At 45.2% G+C, this 24,748-nt stretch overlaps 1 protein-coding gene across 1 annotated transcript; it reads left to right on the top strand.

Annotated features, from left to right (window-relative positions):
- Positions 1-7,003: 7,003 nt before the first annotated feature.
- LOC144600325 (terminal nucleotidyltransferase 5A-like) lies at positions 7,004-22,545 on the top strand. The gene is made up of 2 exons (XM_078411894.1): positions 7,004-7,110; positions 19,489-22,545. The coding sequence occupies exon 2, from the start codon at positions 19,506-19,508 to the stop codon at positions 20,679-20,681; it is 1,176 nt and encodes a 391-aa protein (XP_078268020.1). The 5' UTR covers positions 7,004-7,110; positions 19,489-19,505; the 3' UTR covers positions 20,682-22,545.
- Positions 22,546-24,748: the final 2,203 nt, after the last annotated feature.

Below are 24,748 nucleotides of genomic sequence, written 5' to 3'. Positions count from 1 at the left end.
CCTATCGTTCCAGTGGATTTGTAGTATTTTGTGACAATACCAATGGTCAAATCTTTCTTTTAGCTTGAGCTGTCTGCTGTGATTGGACCAAACCACAGAACCAATGGTCCATACTTTGTGCCAAATGTGTGATCGTAATCTTTAATCATCTTTCTCTTCAATCAACCAATCGCTGGTATATTTTCGGCAGTGTTTAGTTTAGTTTAGTTTAGTTTAGAGATACAGTGCGGAAACAGGCCCTTCGGCCCACCGAGTCCGCACCAACCAGCGATCCCTGCACATTAACACTATCCTACACACACTAGGAACAATTTACATTTACACCAAGCCAATTAACCTCCAAACCTGTACGTCTTTGGAGTGTGGGAGGAAACCGAAGATCTTGGAGAAAACCCACGCGGTCACGGGGAGAACATGCAAACTCCGTACAGACAGCACCCGTAATCAGGATTGAACCCGGGTCTCGGTAAGGCAGCAACTCGACCGCTGCACCACCATGCCACCCTAGTGGCAACGTGTCATAGTCTTGAGGTCACACAAAATGGTGGAGTAACTCAGCGGGTCAGGCAGCATCTCTGGAGAGAAGGAATGGGTGACGTTTCAGGTCGAGACCCTTCTTCAGACTGATGTCAGGGGAGGGGGCGGGACAAAGATAGAATGTAGTCGGAGACAGTAAGACTAGTGGGATAACGGGGAAGGGGATAGTCTTGGGGTGTTCTAGTTGGGATATAGCCTTTATCAGCCAGTAGTGGTGGAAAGACTGGACTCAATAGAGATACTGTTGTGGGATGGATTCAGAGGCAAGCATATCAGGAATCACAGTTGATGCTTTATTCCAAGTGTGCCTTCCAGCAGATAACAACTGCTTCCCTGTCCTTGTAAATTGACTTTCAACTTAGCTCCAGGGTGGGGGGGGGGGGGGGGGGGGGGGGGCTGTGCTTTTGATCTGCTGGTGGCCTCAAAAGTGCTGATATGGGAGTGAGAAGCAGAGGAATATAAGAAAATCAGGAGAGCAACAAGGCGGCATGAGATAGCTCTGATATTTACGGTGGCACGGTGGCAAAGTGGTAGATGCCGCCTTACAGCGCCGGAGTCGAGGGTTCGATCCTGACTAGGGAGCTGTCTGTACGGAGTTTGCACGTTCTCCCCGTGACCTACATGGGTTTTCTTCGAGATCTTTGGTTTTCTCACACACTCCAAAGACGTACAGGTTTGTAGGTTAATTGGTTTGGTAAAAATGTAAATTGTCCTTAGTGTGTGTGGGATAGTGTTAATGTACGGGGATCGCTGGTCAGTGCAGACTCGGTGGGCTGAAGGGTCTGTTTCCGCGTTGCATCTCTGAACTAAACTCAACTAAATGAAAGAAATTCCAAAGATATTTTATAAATATATCAAGGGAAAATCGGTAACTAGAGAAAGAAAATAGGGAACGTGGGAATATTAATAGTGATGTCTTGAGGTGAGTCTGTATTATAGTCAAGGAGGTGCTGAATGCTTCAGGACACTGAAGGAAGTGAGAGAAGTCATTGCAGGAGTTCTCACTGAAATATATGATTCACCGTTAGACATGGGTAAGGTGTTGGAAGACTGTACATTGTTGCACCTCTATTTGAAAAGGACTACAAAAGAAATCCTGGGAAATATATCTAGCTCTCTCTTATAGACCAGCAAGCTTACCTGTGGCAGAAAGGTTACTGGGGAGGATTCTGAGGGATAAGATATATAGAACTTAGAACAGTGCAGCATTGCATTGAGCCCTTCGGCCCATAATGTTTGTGCTGAACATGATGCTGTTAAACTGAACTCATCTGCCTGTACATGATCCATATCCCTCTATTCCCTACATTTCCATGTGCCTATCTAAAAGCCTCTGAAACACCACTTTCATATCTGCCTCCTGAACCACCTGTGGCAATGTGTTCCAGGCCCCACCACTCTCTGTGTAAAACAAACCTGTCCCGCTCATCTCTATTAAATATTCCCCCTCTCACACTGGAATTTAGAAGGATGAGAGGGGATCTTATCGAAATGTATAAGATTATTAAGGGGTTGGACATGTTAGAGGCAGGAAACATGTTCCCAATGTTGGGGGAGTCCTGAACAAGGGGCCACAGTTTAAGAATAAGGGGTAGGCCATTTAGAACTGAGATGAGGAAAAACTTTTTCAGTCAGAGAGTTGTGAATCTGTGGAATTCTCTGCCTCAGAAGGCAGTGGAGGCCAATTATCTGAATGCATTCAAGAGAGAGCTAGATAGAGCTCTTAAGGATAGCGGAGTCAGGGGGTATGGGGAGAAGGCAGGAACGGGGTACTGATTGAGAATGATCAGCCATGATCACATTGAATGGTGGTGCTGGCTCAAGGGCCAAATGGCCTCTTCCTGCACCTATTGTCTATTGTCTATTGTCACCTTATGCCATGCCCTCTAGTGTTAGACATTTCTACTCTGGGGAAAAGGTTCTGACTATCTAACCTATCTGTGTCTCTCACAATTTTACATACAGTACTTCTATCAAAGCTCCCCTCAACAATTTGGATGAGAATGCACAAGGCATGAGTAATCAGTTTGCAGATAGTATTAAAATATCTGGTATCACAGACAGTGAAGATGGTCATCAAGAATTACAGCAGTATCTTGACCAGCGGGGCAAGTGGACCAAGGAATGTCAAGTGGAGTTTAATTCAGATAACGAGACGTTGCGTTTTGGGACGTCAAACCAGATCCGTGCCTTCACGGTGAACAGTAGGTTGAACTCAGGGTGCCCGAGAGAGTGTGTCTGAAGAAGGGTGTTGAAGGAGGGTGGAAAAAAAGCCTGTTGAGAATCTGGGATCAAAACAGAAAACCGTTTACAATTGCAGTACAAGCTGAACTACCCAGATCCACACATGTTTCAAGTGACATTGTAGTAAGACAATATTGTATAAAATCTTTATTTTTATGTAGACACCAACAGTAAACAATGTAATTATTTTGTATAACTTGAAACATCAACAAATGTATCCATTAATTAATATTGTTAATCACCTACCCGTTTTATTCCTGCCAAATCACCGAAATATGTAAAAATTTCAAGTAATAAATCTATACTTTTAGATAGAAGTGTGCATGACACAGATACAGTGTAAAGTACAGATCGTATTTATCCAGTTTACGACTTCAAACCTGTTGTTACTCGAACGTTTTAGTTCTGGTCATTTGCCTTGCCCAGTGTATCGGATGATGTTGTGCATAAATTGTCTGTGCCATATGGTGTTTGTATGTAGACACCAGGGAGTCAACGAGTTCAACTCGCAGTGGTAGCTGGATATGCAACAAGTGCCCGGAAGAAAATCTGGGTTGGTACACTGACATGTTTTGCAAATATTCCTTGACTCTCTGTCAATGTCCTTCCTGAATATGTCACTCCCAATGATATCCAGTTATGCAATGTTTGTGCGAGGAAGGGTTGTAAATGTTCTGCTAGATTGTTCTTGTGGGACTCGCATTGTCTATTTTTCAAAACAATAAAAACAATGGAGTCGTTTCTGTTGCATATTTTTATCGTTTCGCAGTAAATTCACTTCCAGTTGTACATTTTCAGTGCGAATCTACTACTCGGGGATACTTTTTATTCCCTGCTAAAAAGCATCTCGCACCATCTGGATTCGACGGTGCGAATCCAATCAACAATCACACCTACTTTATAAATCATCTCGGGCGGACTGCTTCAGTAACTTGTACACCCACCTGGACTGTGCAGGTCAGGTGGAAAATGGGGGGGGGGGGGGGGGGGAATACAGATACTGAGAGTCTGAAATAAAAGTGGAAAGTGCTGAAATACTCAATGGGCCAGGCCGCGTCACTGGGAGAGAGGAGAAACAAAGCGAACACAACCCGAAAATGTGTTCTCTGTATTAACTTTAATTTATATGCTGTAACTGTAATTCTTTTTTTGCACAATTCGCAGACGTTGACACTTTCATTTCACTGCACATCGTGTATGTGTATGTGACAAATAAACTTGACTTGACTTGAAATGTGCCTCTCTATCTCTTCTCACAGATGCCGTCTGCTTGCCGATTATTTTCTGTTTTTACTCGGTATTTTCGGCACTAAGCATGCTGAACTGCTTTAATCTGGCGTTGATTGCCCCAAGATGTGTTGGTTGTAACTCCTTGCCCATTTCAAAATATTTGGTTGCATTTCCAGAAGACAGACACAAAATGCTGGAGTAACTCAGCGGGACAGGCAGCACCTCTGGAGAGAAGGAATGGGTGACGTTTTGGGTCGAGACCCGAGTGCATGATTCTGCATGTGTGCTTTGTTGGGTCTAATAACCCTTCTGGCCAATTTAACAGTTTTCGCAGGGTATCAGATTGAACGCTCTAAAACTAGAAGAACAAACTTGCAGGTATGGTAAAAAAAACCCACAAAGCTCACTTTTTTTCTTTAATACCTGTGGAGAAATGCTGCAAATGGGTCTTTAAATATGTATTGTGTTGGAAGGAACCGCAGATGCTGGTTCATACCAAAGATAGACACAAAATGTTGGAGTAACTCAGCGGGACAAGCAGCATCTCTGGAGAGAAGGAGTGGGTGACATTTCGGGTCGAGACCCTTCTTCAGTCTGAAGGTATTTATTCACAAAATGCTGGAGTAACTCAGCAGGTCAGGCAGCATCTTGGGAGAGAAGGAATGGGAGACGTTTCGGGTCAGAATGAAGAAGGGTCTCGACCCGAAACGTCACCCATTCCTTCTCTCCCGAGATGCTGCCTGACCCGCTGAGTTACTCCAGCATCTTGTGAATAAATACCTTCGATTTGTACCAGCATCTGCAGTTATTTTCTTATATGTCTTCAGACTGAGTCAGTTCTCGCCCGGGGAGGGCTACGCCGCGAAACAGATTTTAATGTAAATGTAAGCACACTCCACCAATACAGAGGTTAACCTGAGCTGGGCTCTGAGACAGCGGCTCGCCAGGAACCACCAGACTGTGGCCGCAGAAAGCCGGTCGATCTTCGTGGCGCGTCTCGGGTCCACAGTGCAATCAGAGAGCGATATGCTTGGGACTCGGCTGCAACATCGCCATCCCCAGGAACTCTCGTGGTTGTGGATAAGGTTTATTAAACGCCGCTGCTTGGCTTTCTCAGCCTAGTTCAAAATGATTTCCCCAGTGCCGGGTCTGGGCACGGAGCGCAGCGCTGGAGGATTTAAAGCGTGAGCAGATTTGCCTGTGATCCGACTCGTAGGTCCGCGGGAGACCATTGGGCAACGCCATGGGGTCTTAACCCACCCCGATGCTTTTTCACATACCCATCCAATTCCCGATTAAAATTAACGACCAATCCACCCCACCTCTCTCAGGCAACACATTCCAGGTCACATCACGTTTCGCACAAGTCCCATGTCGAGTCTGAAGAAATGTCTCGCTCGATTCCTTCTCTCCAGAGATGCTGCCTGACCCGCTGAGTTATGTGTCTATCTTCTGTGTAAACCAGCATGTGCAACCCCTTCCTGCACATAATACTATCCCCCCTGCTCCATCAGTCTGGAGAAGGCTCCATCTCTTCTACTCCATCAGTCTGGAGAAGGCTCCTGACCCGAAACGCCGTCTGGCCATTCCCTCCACAGCTGCTGCCTGTCCCATTGAGTTATGTCTATCTTCTGTGTAAACCAGCATGGGCAGCCCCTTCCTACACATAAGACCCCCCCACCCCCTGCTCCATCAGTCTGGAGAAGGGCCGTCTGGACATTCCCTCCACAGGTGCTGCCTGACCCGCTGAGTTCCTCCAGCATCTGCTGTTGCTCGCGTCTCTCGTATCTAACACCTGGGGAACTAATCTAATTTGATCAAAACGAAATCAGGCAAGGAAGGTGACTAAAACGGCGAACTGTAAGCATTGAACGCTGCTCTCCCAGAATGGGCTGTGTTTACAAGGCGGCTCAGTGTTGCTGTCTGTTCAAGCAGACTGGTGAGGAGCGGTGCCCCAGCCTCGCACAGATTCACCACTCCCCATGTCCCAGCTCCCCCACTACCGACAAGTGCCACCCACACTCCCTCCTCACCTCGACTCCCTAATTATCCTCCAAAAATATATTTCTCAGCGAAAGCGAAGTGGACTCTAACCCGGCCGATTGTAAAACCACGCTTCTCTGTGTCTCTGCATGGAAGACAGACACAAAGTGCTGAAGTAACTCAGCGGGTCAGGCAGCATCTCTGGGGAGAGAAGGAATGGGTGACGTTTCGGGTGGAGACCCTTCTTCAGACATGGTCGGAGGCTTCAATTTGCCCAGGTCTGTGAAGCAGCGCTGATGCGAATCTTGAATTGACTCCCTGGTCACGTTTGCTGATGCGAGCGGCGGGCGGGCGGGCGGGCGGGAGGGTGAGTGGCTTCGGCCGGAGATGCACCCAATAAATGTGCGGAATATTTAACGATCCACTAACGTGAGCGCAGAAACCAGGCGAGAGATGAGCCTCGGGTCGGTCCGGACACAACTGCGTGTTCAGGCGAGAACTGGACTCGTTTCACACTTGTATCCGTGACGCAGATTAGTTAAGAGTCAAGTTCACTTCAAGCAGCGCCCGGCTCCAAACGCACCATGTTATTATTGTGATCACGGCTCGCCCACACCAGTCCACCAGCCTGTCACTCCAGCGACGTGTGTCTCGGTGGAGCGGTCACTTTAAAGCGCCGTGGGTTTGATTCCACCCCCCGGCACCACCTTAAACCAGTGACGCCCGCGTCTCCAGGACAACAACTTTACGTTCCAAGGACCGGGCTAGAAAACGCACCGTCTCCCGCATCTGTTTCAGTACCACCGCCCTGCTGGACAGATCCCTGTCGCCAGCTGCACACCGCACACCGCACAGGGCCACCGCGACTCGGAGCAAAGCCACTCCAGAGAGGAGCCGACCTACACTCACCACCAAGTCCCGAGCCAAGCCAAACCAAGCCAACCCGCAGCGGCACCAGTGAGGCCACACACCCGATCCACACACCACTGCCGCCAGAGGGAATCCCAGACCAGACCAGACCAGAGGGACCCACTGCCTCCGGATCAGCAGCACAAGGAGTGACCGAGAGACTGGCACAGACTCGCAGCCCAGCGCGTCACCTTGAAACTGGATCAGGTACCTGCAGAGGGAGAGAGGGAGAGGGGGGAGAGAGAGAGAGAGAGAGAGAGAGAGAGAGAGAGAGAGAGAGAGAGAGAGAGAGAGAGAGAGAGAGAGAGAGAGAGAGAGAGAGAGGGAGAGAGAGGGAGAGAGAGAGAGGGAGGGAGAGAGGGAGAGAGAGAGAGGGAGGGAGAGAGGGGGAGAGAGAGAGAGAGGGAGGGAGGGAGGGAGAGAGGGAGAGGGAGAGAGGGGGAGAGAGAGGGAGAGGGAGGGAGAGAGAGAGAGAGAGAGAGGGAGGGAGAGAGGCGGCGGCTTCAGCCTTCTCCAGCGCTTCACTGCTCGCCGCTCCCCGCATCAACCCGCCACGCCAGGCCAGTGAGTATCTGAACTGTATCTGGCCACGCTTCATCGCGCCACCCACATTCAATAAACTGCGGGTTCCTGCGGAAACAATGGGGAAACACTGCTCCACTCGCCTTCCAATCCCTCAGCAGTCTCCGTGTGATGGCTCTGATTACCCCCCCCCCCCCCACCCCCCACCCCCCACATCGTGTCAGGATCATCTTAGAGGGTGGGGGAGATTCACATAACGGGGCATGTTCATCTTTCCAAGTGTTAAATGCTGGGGTTGGCGCCGGCTCCTTCCCCATCGACCCAGAGTCATGTGCTGTCTATGGTTCCAGCGTGTTGCTCTTAACTATTCGGGTGGGTCGCTGGCGGGTTTGGCGTAGAGAGGGGACATTAATCCAGGTTGTCCACAGACAGGCGAGTCCGGGTCCACCGCGCGTATTTTCTGGATCTTGGCAAAACCGCATTTTGGTTGGGGCTGGACTGGATAGTGAAGCGCCGTGTGTGTGTAGCTGGCAATTATAACACCCGACCATATATATGCACTCCTGGTGCTCGCTCGCGTCTGTTCCCATTCACACCTGGATTCGGGCAGATACTTACAGAGCCATCGAGTGATACAGTGTGGAAACAGGCCCTTCGGCCCAACTTGCCCACACCGGCCAACATTCCCAGCTACACTCGGCCCACCTGCCCTACGCTTGGTCGATATCTCTCCAAACCTGTCCTATCCATGTACCTGTCTAACTGTTTCTTAAACGTTGGGATAGTCCCAGCCTCAACTACCTCCTCTGGCAGCTTTTCCATACACCCACCACCCTTTGTGTGAAAAAGTTACCTTTCAGATTCCTATTAAATCTTTTCCCCTTCACCTTGAACCAATGTCCTCTGGTCCTCGATTCCCCTACTCTGGGTAAGAGACTCTGTGCATCTACCCGATCTGTTCCTCTCATGATTTTATACATCTTTATAAGATCACCCCTCATCTTCCTGCGCTCCATGGAACAGAGACCCAGCCTGCTCAAACCTCTCCCTGTAGCTCACACCCTCTAGTCCTGGCAACATCCTCGTAAATCTTCTCCGAACCCTTTCAAGCTATATATATGACCCATCTGACATGACTGCACAACCACGCACAGCAGTTTGCGTGTAGAAATCGGTGTGTGCATGAAACTATGGGTGTTTATATTAACAGTAATTTGGGGGGCGATTCTGTTGGTGTGTTTAATGGTGGACATTACCAGCGGGTAGTCTGCCGTTTGCACAATGAGCGACGTCCTTTGGGACTGTGTCTACGAGGTGATGTTACCAATGGAGGGTACTTTTTTGCCTGCCATTTGTGTCCTTGCGGGCGGCTGGCTATGTTGTAATCCACGCTGAATATTGCTCAGAAGTACACGGGGATTCTGCTTGATGCACGTCTGAAAGAAATTGCGTGGAAGAGCGATGGAAACTATTCCACTTTCAGTAAAGATTCCCGAGAATCCGGCAGAATTCGCCAAGTCCGTTGACAATAAAATGTTACCGGAGATGGACACAAAACGCTGGAGTAACTCAGCGGATCAGACAAGCGTCTCCGGAGAAAAGGAATAGGTGACATTTCGGGTCGAGACTTTTCTCCGGCTGTTTTTTTGCTCCAGCTTTTCGTGTCTATCTTGGGTTTAACCCAGCATCTTCCTGTACAATACAAGGCGCTGCCAGTTGCTGGGGTGGAGGTTGGGTTTCTAACCCTAGCGCTGTTCCTGGGGTCGCTGGCTCTCCCACTCATTGCGCTGCGCTTGTGTTGTGAGTGGAGCGGCTAGTCTTGTATACACTTGAATTTAGAAGGATGAGAAGGGATCTTATCGAAACGTATAAGATTATCAAGGGGTTGGACATGTTAGAGGCAGGAAACATGGTCCCAATGTTGGGGGAGTCCAGAACCAGGGACCACAGTTTAAGAATAGGGGGCAGGCCATTTAGAACGGAGATGAGGAAAACCTTTTTCAGTCAGAGAGTTGTAAATCTGTGGAATTCTCTGCCTCAGAAGGCAGTGGAGGCAAATTCTCTGAATGCATTCAAGAGAGAGCTAGATAGAGCTCTTAAGGATAGCGGAGTCAGGGGGTATGGGGAGAAGGCAGGAACGGGGTGAGAGTGATCAGCCATGATCACATTGAATGGTGGTGCTGGCTTGAAGGGCCGAATGGCCTCCTCCTGCACCTATTGTCTATTGAGTGGCGCAGAGTTTATTAGCCCGACAGTTTACCTAGCGGAGCACACACAGTAGCAGGACAGAACTGCTTCAGTAGCTAGACTGTGCTTTCTTAAACTACACCTCGCGGTCTTAAAGGCTGAACAAGAACGGGTCGGTCTTTATGGAACGGTTGAAATGGCGGAGCACATTGAGAAACTGGCAGTAAAGACAAAAACATACCATAGATAGATAGGTACAAACAGCTGGAGTAACTCAGCGGGTCAGGCAGCATCTCTGGAGAGAAGGAATGGGTGACGCTTCGGGTCTGATGAAGGATCTCGACCCGAAACGTCACCCGTTCCTTTTCTCCAGAGATGCTGCCTGTCCCGCTGAGTTACCCCAGCCTTTTGTGTCTATCTCCGGTTTAAACCAGCATCTGCAGTTCCTTCCTACATTTAAAAAAATCGTGGGTTTTATAAATGGAGACATACGGTACAAAATAACCAAGAACCTTTAGCATTAAAAAAAATCAAAGCGCTGGAGGAATTCAGCGGAACGGGCAGTATCTGTGGGTGGGAATCAGCAGTGGACATCTCGGGTAAACAGCCTGCGAGGTTATCTGCACACCTCCCTCCCCAGATACTGCCCGACGCTCTGACTTACTCTGGCATTTTGCTTTTTTTGCTCACGATTCCAGTAACTGCAGTTTCTTAAGTCATCAGACATTAACGTCTTTATTTATGTAGCTACACTGAAGCCTTCTGTCCAATCCTGAATGTCGGGAATTGGAAATTGAGCAAGCCGGGAATGTAGGATTCCAGTTGTATTGGGAAAATTGCGGTTGTTAACTATGGAACTGTTAATTGTTGGAGCTGTGTGTTTATAAGGATGCAACATACAGACCGAGTCGATGTAGTGGGAATCTTCCCACTGATGGAAGAATGGCAAACTGGAGCATGGTTGACAATAAGAACCCAAACCAATATGAGGAAACACAAGGAACTGCAGATGCTGGAATCTTGAGCAAAAACACACATCGCTAGAGGAATTGAAAGAGTTAGGCAGCAACTGTGGAGGGGAGCGGACCCATGATGTTTCAGCTCCAGATCCTTCTTCCGTCCAGAGGGAAGGTCCCTGTTAATTTTCCTCCACAGATGCTGCCTGGCCCATTGAGTTGCAACAGCACTTCGTTTTTGGATTGATGAGGTAAAGGGGTTGTGTGCAGTTTTGGTCTCCAAATTTGAGGCAGGATATTCTTGCTATTGAGGGCGTGCAGCGTAGGTTTACTAGGTTAATTCCCGGAATGGCGGGACTGTCATATGTTGAAAGACTGGAGCGACTAGGCTTCTGTACACTGGAATTTAGAAGGATGAGAGGAGATCTTATCGAAGCGTATAAGATTATTAAGGGGTTGGACATGTTAGAGGCAGGAAACATGTTCCCAATGTTGGGGGAGTCCAGAACAAGGGGCCATGGTTTAAGAATAAGGGGTAGGCCATTTAGAACTGAGTTGAGGAAAAACATTTTCAGCCAGAGAGTTGTGAATCTGTGGAATTCTCTGCCTCAGCAGGCAGTGGAGGCCAATTCTCTGAATGTATTCAAGAGAGAGCTAGATAGAGCTCTTAAGGATAGCGGAATCAGGGGGTATTGGGAGAAGGCAGGAACGGGGTACTGATTGAGAATGATCAGCCATGATCACATTGAATGGAGGTGCTGGCTCGAAGGGCTGAATGGCCTCCTCCTGCACCTATTGTCTATTGTCTATTGTGTGCAGCAAGAGGGTGAGGTTCAGAATGGCTTGCCAGGCAAGTAGTGGCGACAGATCCACAAGGTTGGGGAGAGGGCTTTAGAGGGAACTGGGAAAACGTTTTAGCATAAAGCTGGTGCCATCCTGATGGGCCGAATGCAACCTTCTCTGCTGTAACTATTCTGTGTGTGATACCCACGACATGCCAGGACATCATCAGCTATCGTAATCATCAAAACGTCAGTTGGCTCAACATATCATTTACCAAGCTACATTTGTTTGGGATGTGGAGGTGAAGAATGTTTTCGTCTCTTCCCATATTTCTCTAATTTTAAAGATATGTTCCTAGATTTGTTTGTGATCCCACCAGATTGCCCTTCCCAACCCCCATATTTTGCCTTTACAAATCACTTTAGCTCTTTAGCACTTCAGCCTGAAGAAGGGTCTCAACCCGAAACGTCACCTATTCCTTTTCTCCAGAGATGCTGTCCGACTCGCTGAGTTACACCATCTTTTTCTGTCTATTTTCAGTTTAAACCAGCATCTGCAGTTCCTTCCGACACTGAGCATTCAAACATTTCAACCAGTTCACCAATTAATTTTAAATTCTTGACATAATTTCCAAAACATTTTCTCACTCCATATTTCCATATGTGATTACTTTAGTGAGATGTTACTCAAGTCAAGTCAAGTCAAGTCAATTTTATTTGTGTAACATTTAAAAACAACCCACGTTGACCAAAGTGCTGTACATCAGTTCTTGTACTAAGAAACGAACATACAATGGCACACAAACATAACAGCACGTACATAAACAGTTCACAGTATTAGTAACAAGCTGGATATTTTAAACCTGGTACTGAGCACAGAATTAATTCTATCTTCCTCCACAGAAGTCTGTGGGCATCCACGAGGGTGGGGCATAAGAAGGAAGGAGTGATCCTGAGAATTCTCAGCTTTGCCTTAGTTTAGATTAGTTCAGTTTAGTTTAGTTTAGTTTAGGTCAGTTTAGTTTAGGTCAGTTTGGTTCAGTGATACAGCATGGTAACAGGCCCTTCAGCCCACCGAATCCAAGTAGGCACTTAAGATCTTGTGAAATCTCATCTGGTCAGAAGCAGACAGGAAAATCCCTTCCTGATGAGCACCTCACGATTGTCCTGAATTCTCCACATGTCGGAAGCATAGAGAGTAACAATAGCACAAAACATAGTCCAGGCAGAAGTCTTCATGGTTCAGCATTAAAGCTGGCTCTGAATGGTGCTAAAGGGCAGAGCTGCAAGATGAAATCTGTGTGAAATGGGAGTGAATTAACATGAGGGATAAATTCAGGTCAAGGACATTGCCATGGGAGTTCCTCAGGGCAATGACCCAACCATCTTCAGCTGCTTCATTAGAGACCTCCATCATAAGATAAGGAATGATATTGTTTGCTCACGACATGGACCGTTTAATTCCATTTGCAATTCTTTGTGATATCAAGTTGTCTACATCTGCAGTCAGAGCCAAGACAACGTGCTGGGACGGGCTGACAAACAGCAAGCATCGTTTGCACCACATGAGTTCCAGACAAAGGCCATCTCCAACAAACAAGAGGCTAATGACTTACCTTTGGTATTCATGGAGTGATGGTGTCAGACTCCATCATCAACATCGCAGGAGGTACCATTGATTAGAAAAGCTCAAGTGGACAGCTACGTAAATACTGTGGTGATACAAGCGGATTACACTGTGTATTCTGCAATGTTCTTGGACAAAACCAGAAAATACTAGGAATGCTCAACAGGGTGGGCAGCATCTGTGGAGAGAGAAAAGGGGTATGGTTAATGGCCCATAACAAAACTGAAAATGAGAAACCATCCTTTAAGTTGTGTAGGAAATTAACTGCAGATGCTGGTACAAATCAAAGGCATCACAAAATGCTGGAGTAACTCAGCAGGTCAGGCAGCATCCCTGGAGAGAAGGAATGGGTGACGTTGAATGGGTTAAGTTGCAGAGAAGAGGTGCAGGCAAAAAAGACTTTGCACTCTACCTTGGTGTATGTGATCATAAAGAAACCATTGAACCACTGAGGGGAAATCTGGTAGAAATATAGAAAATGATGTGAGGCATGCTGTAGATAGGGTAGACAGTCAGAACCTGATCTCCTGGTGGCCGAGCACTTCAACTCCCCCTCCCATTCCCAGTCTGACCTTTCTGTCATGGGCCTCCTCCAGTGCCATAGTGAGGCCCACCGGAAATTGGAGGAACAGCACCTCATATTTCGCCTGGGCAGTTTGCAGCCCAGTGGTATGAACATCGACTTCTCCAACTTTAGATAGTTCCTCTGTCCCTTCCATCCCCCTCCTCTTTCCCAGATCCCCCTCTATCTTCCTGTCTCCACCTATATCCTTCCTTTGTCCCGCCCCCATGACATCAGTCTGAAGAAGGGTCTCGACCCGAAACGTTACCCATTCCTTCTCTCCCGAGATGCTGCCTGACCTGCTGAGTTACTCCAGCATTTTGTGAATAAATACCTTCAATTTGTACCAGCATCTGCAGTTATCTTCTTATAGAACCTTTTCCCATGATGGAAATATCAAATACTAGAGGGCACAGCTTTTGTTTTCCTTTTTTTTTGATGAACGGCAGTAGGGTTAATGTAGGGATCTACTGGCAAATGGGAAATGTATTGGATGGGATTCTGTGAGTCAGGATCTATCTGTATTTGACAAGACAAGAACTGGTTTGGGATTGTCAGCATGAATTTGATTGGACTTTTTGAAGAGGTCATCTAAAGGGTTGTTGAGGGCGGGGCAGGGCAAGGCCTTTGACATGGTCCTGCATAATAGGCTGGCTGGCAAGATTGTGGCGCAGGGAATCCAGGGTGAGCTAGCAAATAATTGGATATGAAATTGGCCTGGTGGTAAAATCAGAGGATGGTAATGGAGAGTTGTTTTTCACATTGAAAGCCTGTGATCAACGTGCCCCGAGGATCTTTGTTGTTTGAAAATGTGTTAATGATTTTGCTGAGATTTTGGGTGTCATGATCAGTGCGTTTGCTGATGACGCACAATTGGCTGCATGGTGCGGACTGTGACTGTGTTACAGCAGGATCTTGATCGGTTGGGAGAGTAGCCATCCTCTGCTTTTACTAGCAAGCCAATTGTATATCCATTTGGCGAGCTCATCATGAATCCCATGTGTCCCAACCTTGCAAATGGGAACCGCAGATGGAATTTCACGTAGACAAGTGATGCATTTAAATTGGCAAACAAGGGCAGGAGATACACAGTGGATGTCAGGACCCTGTGGAGCACTGCTGAACAGAGAAACCAAAGGGTATAGGTGCATAAGGGTATAATGGTACAGGTGATGATTCACCCCGGGAACGCCACCAATCCATGTTCTCCAGAGATGCAGCCTGACCCACTGAGTTACTCCAGCACTTTGTGTATTTTTGTAAACCAGTTTCTTGTGTCTCCGCATAGGTACCTAGTTTGTCTAAAGTTCCGACACAGGTAGACAGGGTTGTAAGAAGGTCGTTGGTTAGGCCTCACATGGAGTGTTGTGTGCAATCCTGGTTGTACGCCACAATAAAGATTTGATTAAGCCAGAAACCGCGCAGAAACAATTCATGAAGCAGTTTCCTGTATTGGAGGGCTTGAGATACAACGGTAGATTGGATAGGCTGAGACCTTCCCTGGAGTGTATGAGGCTGTGAGATACTTCTTAATACAGACCTGGATTGGTAGAATAGTCGACACAATGAGTGTTAAATACTGTACCTTGAAAATATGTTCACTCTTTACATTGCCTATAATTGTTGCAGTTTGGCACAACCTTTTCATTTTAAATGTCTCCTTTTACTGAGAATGAAAGCTCAGCTTTTCACAGGTGGTGAATGATGATCGAAGTAATTATGTGAAAAGAATGAGCAAAGGATAAAGAATATATCAATCTGAGAAATAAATCAAATTAATAGTAATTAATTGCAAAGTAACAGCCAAATTAACGATCTCAATACATTGAAAATACACATAACAAATCGTTTAATCTTTAAGTCTCATTCATACATTCAAACTCGTCAATGACTTGTTTAATTAATTTTGAAAGTAAGACATTATTTTCATGTATTTTGAATTTTACAAAGGAACGCAAAGAGCTTTCTGACTAATGATTAATCATGGTTTTCCAGCTCTGGGACTTTTGTGCAGACCTCCTCAGCAATAAATGTGTTATATGTTATGAGTTTAGCAGTCCCAATCCACATCCTGTTGAACAAAGTCTTTTTTTGCATAAATTGTCATCCTATTGAGAGAATAGATGGCCATGGTACTGATTGTGGATGATCAGCCATGATCACATTGAATTGCGGTGCTGGCTCGAAGGGCCGAATGGCCTACTCCTGCACCTATTGTCTATTGTCTATGTGAGAAACGTATGTGGTTGGCAGAACATAATTGTAAAGAGTAGAGATATCTATATTTACATATGTCCAGTCACTCTACACCTCCATCCCCCACAAGGATGGTCTCGAAGCCCTCCGTTTCTTCCTCGACCGTAGAACCAGCCAATCCCCATCGACCAACACTCTCCTCCGCCTAGCAGAGCTGGTTCTTACTCTCAACAACTTCTCCTTTGACTCCTCCAACTTCCTCCAAACCAGAGGCGTAGCTATGGGCACTCGCATGGGCCCTAGCTACGCCTGCCTCTTTGTCGGGTACGTCGAACAATCCCTGTTCCAGACGTACACTGGCCCCATCCCCGAACTCTACCTCCACTACATTGACGACTGCATTGGTGCTACCTCTTGCACCCATGCAGAACTCACTGACTTCATACACTTCACCTCCAATTTCCATCCTGCCCTTAAATATACCTGGACTATCTCTGACATCTCCCTCCCGTTTCTGGACCTCACCATCTCCATCACAGGAGACAGACTAGTGACAGACATTTACTACAAGCCCACCGACTCGCACAGCTATCTGGACTACACTTCTTCCCACCCGGTCCCCTGCAAAACGTCTATCCCCTACTCCCAATTCCTCCGTCTACGCCGCATCTGTGCCCGGGATGAGGTGCTTCAGACTACGGCTTCCGAGATGTCCTCGTTCTTCAGAAATAGGGCTTCCCCTCCTCCATTATAGATGAGGCTCTCACTAGGGTCTCTTCTACATCCCGCAGCTCCGCTCTTGCTCCCCCTCCCCCCACTCGCAACAAGGACAGGATCCCCCTCGTTCTCACCTTCCACCCCACCAGCCAGCGGATCCAACATATCATCCACCAACATTTCCGTCACCTACAACGGGACCCCACCACTGGCCATATCTTCCCATCCCCTCCCCTCTCTGCATTCCGCAGAGACCGTTCCCTCCGTAACTCCCTGGTCCACTCGTCCCTTCCTACCCAAACCACCCCAACCCCGGGCACTTTCCGCTGCAACCGCATGAGATGCAACACCTGTCCCTTTACCTCCCCCCTCAACTCCATCAAAGGACCCAAACAGTCTTTCCAGGTGAGACAGAGGTGCACCTGCACCTCCTCCAACCTCATCTATTGCATCCGCTGCTCTAGATGTCAACTTATTTATATCGGCGAAACCAAGCGCAGGCTCGGCGATCGCTTCGCTGAACACCTGCGCTCGGTCCGCATTAACGCAACTGATCTCCCGGTGGCCCAGCACTTTAACTGCCCCTCCCATTCCCAGTCTGACCTCTCTGTCATGGGCCTCCTCCAGTGCCATAGTGAGGCCCGCTGGAAATTGGAGGAGCAGCACCTCATATTTCGTCTGGGCAGTTTGCGACCCGGTGGTATGAACGTCGACTTCTCCAACTTCAGATAGCTCCTCTGTCCCTCCCTTCCCCTCCTCCTTCCCAGATCTCCCTCTATCTTCCTGTCTCCACCTATATCCTTCCTTTGTCCCACCCCCGACATCAGTCTGAAGAAGGGTCTCGACCTGAAACGTCACCCATTCCTTCTCTCCCGAGATGCTGCCTGACCTGCTGAGTTACTCCAGCACTTTGTGAATATACTTACATATATATTTTTTGGAAAATAATATTTTATGAGTTTGAGCAACTGAGACATGACAGATGTTAATGAAATATAATTCAAAGACATAATTCTTGCAATGACGGTTCCACCTTCAAGTAGGTTTCATTTGTTTGTGGTTAGAAAGTCAATAATGGACTCAGATTTGCTGCTGGCTGCTTTTTACAGAGAAGTTGGAAATGGCTTGGAAGCTTTCTCTTTCCCCCATTGGCCATTTTAATGCCAAATTAATATCAAAATTGGCCTATGTAAATAGGCATCATGTTTGGGTATTTAAAGGCACTGAGTCAATACAATTTAAATTAGGAAAGGGGAAGACTACGGTTAATGCAAGAAGCCAAAATAGTCAGTGCCAGAATAAGCATATCGGACCTTTAAAAATGCATTGGGATTAAGTATCATCAAGGCTGATCTACTCCTAGGCTAAATGCCCAACATACAAACTCCATACATACAGCACCAATAGTCAGGATTGAACCCAGCTCTCTGCCGCTGTAAGGCAACAACTCTACTCCTGCACTACTGTGCTGCCTAAATCCTGTAATGTTTTTAAATTAAAGCAAAAGTTGTTGTTGAACGTCATAAATAGGTATTCAGCATAATTCCGATGGAAGCCATCAGACTGAAACATTGGGCCATGTTTCCCTGAATTAAGCATAGAACATAAAACATAGACCAGCTCAGCATGGGAACAGGCCCTTCGGCCCATGATATCTGCACTGAACCTGATGATAGGTTAAATTAATCTCTTCCACCTGAATGTGATCCATATCTCCATTACCTACACATGCATGTGCCTATCTAAAAGTCTCTTCAATGCCACTATTATATCTAGTCCCCTCACCGCCGCTGGCAATCCATCAGCTCAAAAAATTGCCACAATCATCTCCTTTTAACTTTTCCCCTCTGACCTAAAAATGATACCCCTTAGTCTTTGACACTTCTACCCTGGGAACACAATTCTGACAGTCTATCCTGTTGTTCACAAAAGCATGTGGTCTTCAGTTGCCTCCTGCAATCACCATCTTCTCAAATCCATATTCGGAGGGAACATCTTCCCTCTGGTGCTGAGGGAGAACCCCACCAACTGTGCAACATCTCAAACGATACAAATGTTGAGCCCCAGTCATGAAAATCCCCCTGACATTTGCAAACATTTAAAAACTACAATTGAAAAAAATCAATAGTGCTAAAAATTCAATCAAACTTAAAAAATAAACTGTAACCAATTAAGAATATATTAACAGCGTTAAATAGATCACATAATCAAAGCAAAGGAACTTAAGCTTTTTATGACTAATCCTGTGAAATGGGCTTGAGAATGGTCTAACCTGGTGCAGGATCTGTGAACCATAAATGTCTTGCTCCACAGTTGGATTACATAGAACTCTGTACTTGCTTCCATTTGTAATCCCTGAAATGCTCCAACGAATTGGTATATTTCTGTCATCATAAGATTATTAAGGGGTTGGACACGTTAGAGGCAGGAAACATGTTCCCAAAGTTGGGGGAGGCCAGAACAAGGGGCCACAGTTTAAGAATGAGGGGTAGGCCATTTAGAACGGAGATGAGGAAAAACTTTTTCAGTCAGAGAGTTGTGAATCTGTGGAATTCTCTGCCTCAGAAGGCAGTGGAGGCCAATTCTCAGGATGCTTTCAAGAGAGAGCTAGATAGAGCTCTTAAAGATAGTGGAGTCAGGGGGGTATGGGGAGAAGGCAGGAATGGGGTACTGATTGAGAATGATCAGCCATGATCACATTGAATGGCGGTGCTGGCTCGAAGGGCTGAATGGCCTACTCCTGCACCTATTGTCTATTGTCTATTGTCTATCATATTTGCTCCGTGATCTACTGAGTGATTGTAGTGGTTGAGCCGTAGTCTGAGTGGGTTGATATTGTTTTGCTTCAGGTTTCCAGCATCTGCAGGAATTCATGTTTGTATTAAATTCGTGTTATGCGTGTATTACATAAACGGCCACCTGACATGTAATAAAACAAAATAATCACAAAAGAAGGTTGGAATATACTAAAAGACACCTGAAATGTTACAATTATTTTAATTTTTCATATGTCATTTCAAATGTTTGTATTTGCAGACCTATCAAGCCGCATTATGGATGATAAACTTGACCGTAGATTCAACAATCTTAGCTGGAAACAGATTCAGAGCTTGGACCAAGTCTTAACAGAGGTAATACCTATTCATGGAAGAGGCAACTTCCCTACTCTGGAAATAAAGCCAAAAGACATAATTTACATTGTGAAGGATCGGCTGGAAAAGAAAGGGATTACTGTCCATGACGTTCGTCTTAATGGCTCCACTGCAAGTCATATCCTTGTGAACCAAAATGGAACGAGCTACAAAGACCTTGATGTTATCTTCAGAGTTGAGTTGCTTGGGGAGAAAGAGTTCCAGGTGGTAAAGGGAGTGGTATTGGATTGTCTCCTGGATTTCCTACCTCAAGGCGTTAATAAAGAAAAGATCACTAGACTTACTCTGAAAGAGGCCTATGTTCAGAAAATGGTTAAAGTTTCCAATGATCATGATCGGTGGAGTCTCATCTCCTTGTCTAACAACAGAGGGAAAAATGTTGAGCTGAAGTTTGTGAATTCACTACGCCGTCAGTTTGAATTTAGTGTGGACTCTTTCCAAATAATTTTAGATTCACTGTTGCCACTCTTCAGCAATCCAGAGGACATGATGACAATGGAGTTTCATCCAACTATTGTAGCAGAGAGCATGTATGGGGATTTCCAGGAAGCGATGGATCATCTAAAGTACAAGCTGATTGCCACTCGAAACCCTGAAGAAATTCGAGGTGGCGGCCTGCTCAAATACAGCAATCTCCTGGTTCGAGAATTCAAACCAGCGTCTGATGCAGAGATTAAAAGCTTGGAGCGTTATATGTGTTCAAGGTTTTTCATTGACTTCCCAGATGTGTCTGAGCAACAAAGAAAAATCGAATCCTACTTGAGGAACCATTTCATCGGGGAAGAGAAAAACAAGTATGATTACCTGATGACCTTGCACCAAGTTGTGGATGAAAGCACCGTCTGTTTGATGGGACATGAGAGAAGGCAAACGTTGAACATGATCACCCTTTTGGCTCTCAGAGTACTGGGGGAACAAAACATCATACCGAACACTGCTAACGTCACTTGCTACTATCAACCTGCCCCTTACGTCAGTGACCGCAGCTTTAGTAATTACTACATAGCACATGGACAGCCACAGCTTATGTATCAGCCCTATCCACTCCACATCAATATGCAGACTGGTATGGTTTAGATTGAAACTGAATCCAAAATGCCAGACTTTGAACCGCACCCAAGCTTTTAGATCTCCAGCGATCAAGTGAAAGAGGCAGGCTGTAATCCTCTTGGGTGTGCTGCTGGTTATCGGGTTTATGGCAATTTCTGGGTAAACTGTTTTTAAGCTGATCTGCAAATGGATGACCAAACTATATGTGTGCCACATAATAAACTTAAGTGCTTATTCAGTACTAAGTAATCTCACAACTGAATATGCACAGACAGAATTGCAATGGCAGGGATATTTTTTTCTAAAAAAGAAACTATTGAACCAATACAGATATAGAAAGACATATCAAGTGAAATTAGATCATCTGAGTTGCATTCCTTTATGCTTGTGTTTTGATGTTTGTGGTTAAGATAAGACAAACACCTTTCCAGTGAAAGTGTAGTTAGTAAAGTGCATCTGTGATTAGAAATACCGAGTGCATAGACGAGAACCTTTGTATTTGAATTGTTTTGGTTAACATTGGAGTAACTTGCAATGCAAAGTGCACGTAGGAAACATTTCTTCAATGTGAAATGATCTTGTGACCAAGAAACAATTGTGAACCAAAGATTATTTGTAAATAATGCATCACCCAAGTGCCTAAATGATGTAGATAGGTCATGAAACCTATATTGAATAATCATTTCAGGGTGTGCCATTTAGTTATCATTTGGGCTGAGAATGAGAGATAATGCATTGTGATTTATCACTGCCCTTCTTACGGAATCATAAAAGCTTACAGCTCAAAATTCAGTCCATTATGGACTATGCCAGTAGCATGGGGACAATGTAATTCCCACAAGCTATGTTATAATTTTAAGACTGCGTTACCTTGCAAATGTTTTTGTCATTTCAGCTGTACCCTTACAAAGCAACTTGCCAACTTCAGGGAAATGAATTGAGCCAAAGGGCCAGTTTCAACTTTCCCAGGGAATACAATCATTATGTTTTGTTCAGAAACAGAGTCCTGCCAAAACTACACAGGACTAGAGCATGCGTCCGTCTTTGGTGCTCAGGGGCTGACACCATTTATTTATATGTATGTCAAAAATATAGATCAGTCCAAATCGAAGGAGTGCTTCTCCTTAATGTTACAATGTGATCGTGTGATACAATAATTTCAAATTCATGTTTCTAATTCTAATAATTGTACTCATGAATTAAAAGGCCTCATTCCTTTACATTTAACGGGGACTGTTTAGGGCAAAAAGATTAAAACAGCTGCTATGTAGCTGCAATGCTGATAAGAAATGCCTATTCAAAAAAAAAGGATTTAGTCTGACCCTAATGAATGGTTAAGACGATTTAAACATTGCTGGAGGTAATAAACCAGAAACCTGCAAGCACAATAAATTTGTAGGTGTAATCAATTTACAGTTTATTATGTTGAAGTTTTATAAAGGTCCTGGTTATGTATAAGGCTTCGTAAAGCATTGTATGTGGGCATCGAGCACTCAGACACATGCAAGGTTTGGGGCGCTATGACTGTCTCAGTCTGGCATGTTGCAGGATGACTCAGGGCTTGAGGTCAAAGCTACACAGAATGTTTGGTGCAGGAGGTCGAGGAAGAAAGGACATAACTACTGAACACACAGAAGGGGAGATTATCATCACAACCTTTCCCTTTGCCCCCTATCCCTTTCAGCAACTGACCTAGTTCTGCCTTGCCCTGTATGTTTACTTAGATCAAGGGAGAACTGTTACGGCACAATTTCCACAGCCAAGCGCTCTCTCCTGACTATTGCTAAAAGGCATAAATTAGATGACACAGCACAACACCCCCTCTGTTCAGCTGAAGTCGTCAGAGTTTCTGGTATAAATGTGAGTCCAGTGCTAGTGAATTTTTGACAGTGCATCCCATTGTGTTTCAAGGTTCCTCTTCACGATTCCAATGACAATAAGCATGAAATGGTGAATGTTCCTTGAAGCAGTTCATTTTGTTCATTGCAAAACTGGCAAGCATAATTCTGTTTATTGACACAGCAACATACTTTGTAAGTAAAAAGGAAAGCTGCCAAGCAGAAAACTCAAAGAAAACAAAAAGAAAACCAAGCTGAGACGAAGTAGTTTTTCTTTCCTTGGCAGAGAAACAAACCTATGGCACAAAGTGAGGTAATTCAGTCCATCACATCTGCTCACCTGTGATTAGCCCGATACCTTTGCTCTTCCCCCATTCTCCTGAAAATATGTTACTTTCTTGGCTGCATATTTTTGCAAGCAACAATTTTGCTGTTGCTTCTCACTCATTATTACAACCTACATATTTCTACATTTTGTACTAACCTCTCTATCCAGTCCCTTGATGTAAATTAATACACCAGTCAGATCCAATCTAAAACCAATTGTTATCTTGAGGATACCCATGAAGGTATTTGCAATAACATCAGCATTGTATTGACTTTGTAATAATTTAGGAAATTCAATGATCAAAACCCAAAATTATCCCTGGGAACTATTAGCACAAGTGTGGATGTTTGAAATAACCCAGTTATTTTTCCCTTTCCCTATTCAAACTATATGATTGATATCTAGAACTTAAATAATCTGGGAAACAAGTGGTTTCCACTTCCTAATGTTTGTTGTAGTTAGCCTTTGCTTGTATTCCTGTGATGTTCTTGTTAATAACCAGTTATTTTCTGTCATTAGAGTCTTAGAAATGTACAGCGTGGAAACAGGCCCTTTGGCTCAACTTGCCCATGCTGACCTGGTATCTAGATAAGAAGGGATTAATGGTGAACAACCATTTTGAATGGTATTTCAAAATAAGGAAATTATATTCCTAACAAAAAAATAAGTGCTCTCATTTTTTTTTAGGTAACAGCCACCGTTATATCATCTCAACAAATCTCTTCTGCTATTTGCAGATGTATCAGTACAGCAATGTGACAGGTTCTATGAAAAAGAAAACAATTCTGTAAGATTAGTTTTTTGTTATAATGGCAAGATATCTTCTCCAAGCAATAGATCCAAGTACAATAAACGTAACATGTATGTTGTATTTGCAATAACCTGTTATTGGGCAGGGTTATTGGCCATCCCCAATTGCCACTGACGAGGCGAAGATGCATCAACCATGATGAGATTCAAGGAACTGCAGATGCTGGTTTACGAAAAAAGACACAAAGTGTTGGAGTAACTCAGTGGGTCAGGCAGCATCTCTAGAGAACATGGATGTGTGATGTTTTGGGTAAGAACGCTTCTTCAGACTAATCAGTCGGCCCTAACCGAAAAGTCACCCAATAATAATAATAATAATAATAATATTCATTTATTGTCATTGCAACGAGTACAACGAAATTAAAAAATAGCCAATCCTGACGGTGCGTACAAACATATATGCAATAAATGCAAAAACAAATAAATACATAAATACAATTAAATACAATTATATGACCGATTTTTTAACGGTGTTGCCTAGTGCAAGGTAGTGTTCAGTTCTCGTATGGCCCTGGGGTAAAAACTGTTCTTAAGTCTGTTTGTTCGGGATTTGATCGACCTGAAACGTCGACCAGAGGGCAGATGAACAAACAGACGGTGGCCGGGGTGGGATGGATCTTTTATTATTTTGCCTGCTCTACTGAGGCAGCGTAGGCTGAACAGGTGCTCCAGGGAGGGCAGTGAGCAGCCGATGATTTTCTGGGCCGTCGTGATGACCCTCTGAAGGGCCTTCCTGTCCTTTTCTGAGCAGCTGGCATACCATGTGGTTATACAGTATGCCAGCACACTCTCGATGTTCTCCAGAGATGCTGCCTAACCCGTTGAATTATTCCAGCTCTTCGTGTACTTTTTTATTCATCAACATATTGGTGGATCTGAAGTGCCATATAGACCAGACAATTTTCTTCACAAACAGATACCATTGAGCCAGAATTAAGCAAGGATTTGTCACATTCCCAATTGGTGCATTTTGTATCAGAACAAAAAATGGTGTTATCAATTTATTGATTTCAAACACCCATGCGGAATGAACATTGCATCATAGTATAAGAAAATAACTGCAGATGCTGGTACAAATCGATTTATTCACAAAGTGCTGGAGTAACTCAGCAGGTCAG

The sequence above is a fragment of the Rhinoraja longicauda genome, chromosome 15 (genome assembly GCF_053455715.1).
Source record: "Rhinoraja longicauda isolate Sanriku21f chromosome 15, sRhiLon1.1, whole genome shotgun sequence".
Classification (NCBI taxonomy): domain Eukaryota; kingdom Metazoa; phylum Chordata; class Chondrichthyes; order Rajiformes; family Arhynchobatidae; genus Rhinoraja; species Rhinoraja longicauda.
The sequence above is the reverse complement of the archived record's forward strand: the minus strand, read 5'-3'. Positions and strand labels throughout refer to the sequence as shown.

What these genes read in the sequence shown, in the direction of transcription:
- LOC144600325 (XM_078411894.1), top strand. Translation starts at nt 19,506, where the DNA reads ATGGATGATAAACTTGACCGTAGATTCAACAATCTTAGCTGGAAACAG.